The following is a 6,552-nucleotide window of genomic DNA, read 5'->3' as shown; positions in this document are numbered from 1 at the left end:
TGGAAATCACGTTTTGTTACATATCTTGTGTTCCTGACACATTATTCATCAGGAGTCAATCTTTGTGCTATTACCGTATTCACGGGCGTCAAGACGTACGTGTACACATGCGGAAATCTTTTAAAATGCTAAAAATTATTCTTTAAAAAAAAAACTAATTACAGCATATTTTAGATATTATGACACTTTTCAATCAGCACCGCGTGATCTTAATGAGGGTCAAAGTGCGGCGGATCACCTAACTCGTCCTCAGTGATGAGTTCAAATCTAGTTTATGCTTAAAACCATATATATTTTTAATCAGTTATAGCTCCTTAGGATGAAAGGTGACCCCCAATTTTTATTACATATTCTGAAAGCACATGAGTTGTAGATACAATTTTATAGATCATAATGGCTGATCGGACATTGTGACGTAATCATATTGCCATTTGAATTAAGAAAAAACTGAATTTTTATTTATGATGTCATTACTTTTTATACTCGTTTGAACGTATCGCTTATCTTGATTGATTGTCTCCCATCTGTGAGTATGTTATTTTTCATTTTGATCACGTCAGCATGGTCAAAAAGAATGATTTTTTAGAGCACTTTTATCTCTGATTCTTAAAAGATGTAAAAAGTAGAAGATGCTGTATTACCTATATATAGGCAGAAGTGAGACTCTTGTTCTTCAGACAACTTTTTGTGACAGAACACCTAAAACTCGGAAGTTGCTGAAAGTTAAAAAAAACTCAGTTTATGATTACAGAAGCTACGTTTTCCTTTACGAAAGAAAGCCGGGTTGTAATCGTCTATAATATCGATGTCTCGAGAAAGGGAACGGATGATTGTTATTTGTTAAAGCATGCTTTGCATACAGGAAGACTTTCGTGTCAGCTTCTTCTTGGCGGTTCTAGGCCAGATTGTAGAACCCCAGGTTGCCGACTGCCAGATTTTCGAGTTCACTTCGCCAAAACACAGTTTGCCGAATGCCAGTTTGCTGAATCAAAAACTACGAATCCCAGTTTGTTGAAACCTAGTTTGCGCTGAAACCCACTTTGTCGAAAATAAAGTAAAAGCAGTAAAACATTAACCACAGCATAACATTCATTTTGAAACACACTCTTACTATGTATTCACATAAGAAATAGCGGCTTATTGTAGTTAAATGATTCTTTTTGTTTTAACCTGTAAATTAATTGGCTATAAGCAAGTAAAAGTCAATTTAATTTGCCTCGCAGTTAAATTGTTTTATTAGCATACCTATAAAAAATACATAAATTTAAAAAAAAAAAAAATTAATAATAAAGAAAATAAAACAAATTAATAATAAGGCCACGTAAAATAAAACAATTGGTTAGCATCCCCGCCCGACCGTCAGAAAATCCCCTGACCTGAATTTTTTTTTTTTTTTTTGTTTTTTACAAAACACACAAAAACTCCATCTCCCGAAGGCAATTTATATAGGCCTAGGCTTGTTTACCATCCGTCCGAACGCCAGCCGACTGGGCTTATCCCTGCAGTTCCATTCCATCATCTAGGCCTTCTATCTAGAAAAGGCCTAGTTTTATAGTAGTAGTATAAAAAGAGTGTATTTGTATACACGGTACAGCCGATGCAAAGCATTAAGATTTACTCGGGATTAGGTTTATATTAGAAAACTAAACTCCGATCCGGTGCTTACGTCTCATGCTTTGTGCAGAAAAGCCAAGTCGGCCAATCAGCGCGTTGGTATTTCCATCACTTTGGAAGTAGACATCCACACAGCAGCGCGAAATAGAAACAATGAGGAACCGCTCTGTGTGGGGACCGGAGACAAGACAACAAACATGGCTGCGCCCATCAGTTTAAAACTGTGGCATGTTCACTTCTTACCTGTGTGCAATATTTCACGAAATAAAATTTTAAAGATAAATTTTCAGGTAGGACAGCATAGATAAATTATTACTGGAAATATAGTGGCGAGATAGTGCATGCGTATATTATATATATTATTATATATATGCGTATATTATATATTTTCGACTGCCTACAATATTTAGGAAGGCAACTTTTACCATGAAGGCTTGGACGGCTGGGCCTAATCAGCTCGGCTTAGCCTAATTGGGCCTGGTCTACCTTTAGCAAATTCTTTATATATTCTTCAAATCTATCGAATGTTACATTAAACTAAAGGTAAATCATATTTACGTTTGATAAAAACAACATTTATTGATTGAATGTACGTTTTCATACCAATAATCGATGGGGATTACTAACGATGGGCGTGGCCCGCCATCGGCTCAGTGCCACGCCCACTGGCTTCCATTTTGGAAAAACAAAATAGGCTGTCTATTTTGTTTTTCTGGCGAAACCCCTGCATGGCATCAATGATGACTGTTTTATTGTTCCAACAAACCCAGTATGGTCCAGTTATAAATGTCCAGCAAACACAAACTTAAACACAAAGCATGGAATATTCACATGCTGGTACAGTGACGTGATGTTTCCAAACAGCTGGTCCAACTAGATGTTTTATCAGCATAAACATATCACATGATACTAGTCAAACTCATTAACAGTATTCACTATTGAGTATTATCACTATATGTACATGCTCAATCACATAAACAATCACAAATAATAATCAATTGTACAAAATGCCAGTTCAAAAATTACGTTTCTGTTTATGAAGGGACAATGAATTATTATACAACTATGACAAACTTCAATCTTCTTATTTTGCTGTTATTTTTATTTTTAATTTCACATCCAACAGCAATTACACTTGCCACTTAGGATGGAACGCTTTAAACCTGTTTTCGATATCATCAGTTCTGTAAACATATACAATGTTGCATGTTTTAAAACTTCATAGGGATTTCAATATGACTGTTATTCATATAGGCAAAGCTTATCTGCTTGATATAGATGAATTACATGATTTCTTGTATCCAATTTTGGCATCTGTTGTATTCCTCTTCTTTGTTTTGCTAATTTTCCTTCCGACGCTGGTTTTTCATGTTCTACGAGAAAAAAAAAAAAAACCTCCCTCCTTCCATGAAATTTGATACCAAAAGGATGCTAACCAATTATTTTTTTTTACGTGGCCTAATCTACAATTATACACACATGCCAATTGTGGCTTCAGAAATTTGTTGACGGGCTCTGACTCAAGGGGCCGACTAGAGCCTCGGTGGTCAGGGACCTGGCACAAGAATCCTGATAGTGTTTGCAGGGGGAGTATTTTAGTAGAATACGATGCTTATCCTTAATTTCATTTTATTTCTAATTTTAACTGATAGCCATGCTTTCAAGTGTGTTTTTTCTACAGCTTTGTTGTCTTCCAATGTTTTTCCTTTTAATTTGTACACAAATGAAGCTCCTTCCTTTCAAATGACCAGTGTGCTGTACTTTTGTAACACAGAGATTTGGACTGATTTTCGGAAAACTGAGTTTTGGCAAACTGGGATTTCATGATTTCAATGAACTGGATTGGGCATTCTGGGTTTCGGAAAACTGAGTTTCTGCAAACTGGGATTTCATGATTTCGTGAACAACTCTGGATTCGGTAAACTTGATTTCAACAAACTGGTCGGATACCTTCTTGAATACTATTGCTATCGGCAAGAACGCATCTTTGTCACTGAAAGCGATTTTGTATTAGTTCCAGATCTTCGTAGCTTCCAAGAAAGGCAGACTTGAAAGACATCCTGCGTACAATGCTTGCTTTAAGGAATTAAAACCAATGCATAAATATCAACCGTTCCATTCTGGAAACATCGATATTGCAGTCATTGCTACTGTATATCTTATTTTATGACAACGGAAAGAGGGTCATTTTAGACGCAAACACTGGCAAATACCGAAGGTTATTCAAATTAAGTGACATTAACTTTCACCAGCTTGCTCCAGTCACCTGCACGGTCAATGTTGGACTATCAATATAAATTAATAATAAATATTAAATAATACCAATAACAATAGTTACAAAAATCGCACTAGCATTGCATGCCCATAACATTTCAATCATGGCGAGTTTACACAAAACCAACATCAATACACATACCATGATATTTACACGATACAATAATTTTTACATATATGTTGTAGTCAATTGAACTACTTATAATGGTGATTGTTGTATTAATTACAACGTTTATATTATTATTGTCTCATCTTGATGCAGTATATCTATATGGTAGCCAACAACTTGTCATTTCAGTAAATTTCCATAAGCATAGTCAAAATTTCAAAACTAAATTAAAAAATTAAAACAATAAAAAGAAACTTACTTGAATTCTCTATTCAACAAAAATGTGACTTAGGAAATGGTGTGGTAATTACTATGGTGCACATCCAACCATTGTTGTGTTGTGTCCAACTGTGTATAGTACTTTGAGACCACCGAACCCAATTACGTTATGTCCGACCCTTCAACATTGAATTACTTTGACATCTTTGGTCATAGAACATTGTAACCAAGTTTGAAAAGTTTGTAATGAAAATTTGGAGCTTTCGATTTGTGCGACAACGCAACGCTAGAACGGAATCACTCATGCGTGACCTTCCTACCTTGCGTCCTACATTCTCTGCATACGTAGATTTGGCCAAATTGCGTTCCAGAATCTACTCGACAAAGTGACCTTAACGTTCTCGCATACGCAGATGACTTTTATTAATGTCATTGTCGTGCAATCAAAAGTTCCCTAATAAAAAAATAGTTTGTTGTTCATTGTGACCTTGACCTTTGACCCTGACTCTTTACTCCCCTCCAGATCTTTGGTAAAAGAACATTGTGGCCAAGTTTTATATATTTTTATTTTTGATTTATTCATTCTGAAGTAATTATAAGTAAAAACATTCAAGGATAAAAAATACAGAAAAGTACAAAAAGCAACTTATTTCCACTGTGGTCCCTAAATGAGAATACAAAAATTACAGAATTTGACGAATTTCTGATAAAAACTGTTTTAAAAAATCGTATTTGTTGATTGTGACCTTGACCTTTGACCCTGACCCTTCAATTTGTGATAAATACTATAGGCTTCAGACAAGTGAATAAAAAAATAGTTTTTCGTTGATTGTGACCTTGACCTTTAACAGTGACCCTTCAAAATTTAATCAGTTCTAGATCTTTTGTAAAGGAAGATTGTGGCCAAGTTTGATTAATTTCTAATAAAAACTATGGGCTGTAGGCTATTCACAACAAATATGCCGAGAGACAAATAAATGAATAAATAAATAAACGGGCAAAAACATAACCTCCTGCTAACTTTGTTGGTGGAGGTAACAAGAGATTAAAATAAACTCGATGTTTAATATTAATAGTAAATGCAAACTTAATTATACTGTAGCTGGTAGACAAATTATTATTGTTTTTTTTTTTCCTAACAGCTTTTCAAGATCCATTGCTTAGATGTACCTGTAGAGCTCATAGACAGCACAATTCATTGTCGACCAGATGGCGCAGAGTTGCTTGTTCAATATTTGTATACCAAATTAACCAATAGAAAGTAAGTTGTTAGATCATAAGTGGTTTTTATTTTTTTTCAAATACAAATCATATCAAATTTATAAGGTGAAGCTTGCTTGGGATCCTGGGGAATGCATAAGGTCCTGGAAAGAGAGTAAAACCTGGATGGGGTCAATGGTGAACCCCTTGAAGCCGGAGTTTTACGTTCATTAAAAATCATATTCGCAATGATACTGTAACTCAAAACTCAAGCTATTACTATCATAATGATATATTATAACAAAGTGCCCTCTATTATTGCTCTTGAATTTTGACACTGCTTTCTGTATTATAACACAATGTTAACAACATTAATACTAAACTAACTTCTCATGTATACACATTATGACAGCAAATAAGCCTGGTTCACGTCGAACTTTACCTAGATATACCCCTCTTGAAATATGCTACGATAATCCCCAATTGTGTTCGATGCCAAGTTAGAGCCAGATAAACAGCCAGCCATGGTTTCAGGCTGTTGACGTCACATGGTGGAAAGGCTTGTTTAATTAAACGTCTACTGTATTTTACGAACCTCTAGTAACAAGGGGTATTCGTTAAAAAAACTGACAAATTCGTAAACTACTGTGTGTAGATCAGGTGTCAGTTTCCACTACCTAGCCTAGCCGACCAGTACGAACCAACCGACAGTGCAGCAGCGTGTTCTATCACAATCTAAGTAGTAGTAGACTCTCTAGGCCCTAGCTAAATTTACTGTACCTTCGATAAAAAATGAATTATTTTAATCGCTAGCATTCTTCCATTTAACAAAATATTGTTTTAATTCTCGTTAAAACGTCTGTATACTTTATGGACCTTTCTGTCCTGTTTTGTAGTTTTTAGATCGCTCAATTGTGTTGTTTACATTCACTTCGCGAAAATCTAGCTTCGCGGTGTCAAATAAGTTGCTGACTTCAACACACTTTTTTATTTCGTTATCATAAACATGTGCGCTCATTTTAACAACTGGTGTTGGTGGTAGTGGATGTGGATGCTTGGTTTATTTTGTCATTCTGATCGGATTTTCTTTACTGTTCCGTTTTAATTTTAAATTGTTTTGCATTATGTGGCCGTTT

General features: G+C 35.1%; 1 protein-coding gene across 1 annotated transcript in view; it reads left to right on the top strand.

Annotated features, from left to right (window-relative positions):
- LOC117100353 (spermatogenesis-associated protein 4-like) overlaps nucleotides 1-6,552 on the top strand; it is a 55,333-nt gene that overhangs the window by 28,299 nt on the left and 20,482 nt on the right. Inside the window, exon 3 of the mRNA XM_033240015.1 lies at nucleotides 5,359-5,477. Within this exon, the coding sequence (XP_033095906.1) occupies nucleotides 5,359-5,477 (119 nt within the window). The remainder of the gene's footprint in view (nucleotides 1-5,358; nucleotides 5,478-6,552) is intronic.

This window comes from Anneissia japonica, unplaced genomic scaffold, assembly GCF_011630105.1.
Source record: "Anneissia japonica isolate Jap-2015-1 unplaced genomic scaffold, ASM1163010v1 scaffold287922_len478547_cov175, whole genome shotgun sequence".
In the NCBI taxonomy this organism is placed as follows: Eukaryota; Metazoa; Echinodermata; class Crinoidea; order Comatulida; family Comatulidae; genus Anneissia; species Anneissia japonica.
The sequence above is the reverse complement of the archived record's forward strand: the minus strand, read 5'-3'. Positions and strand labels throughout refer to the sequence as shown.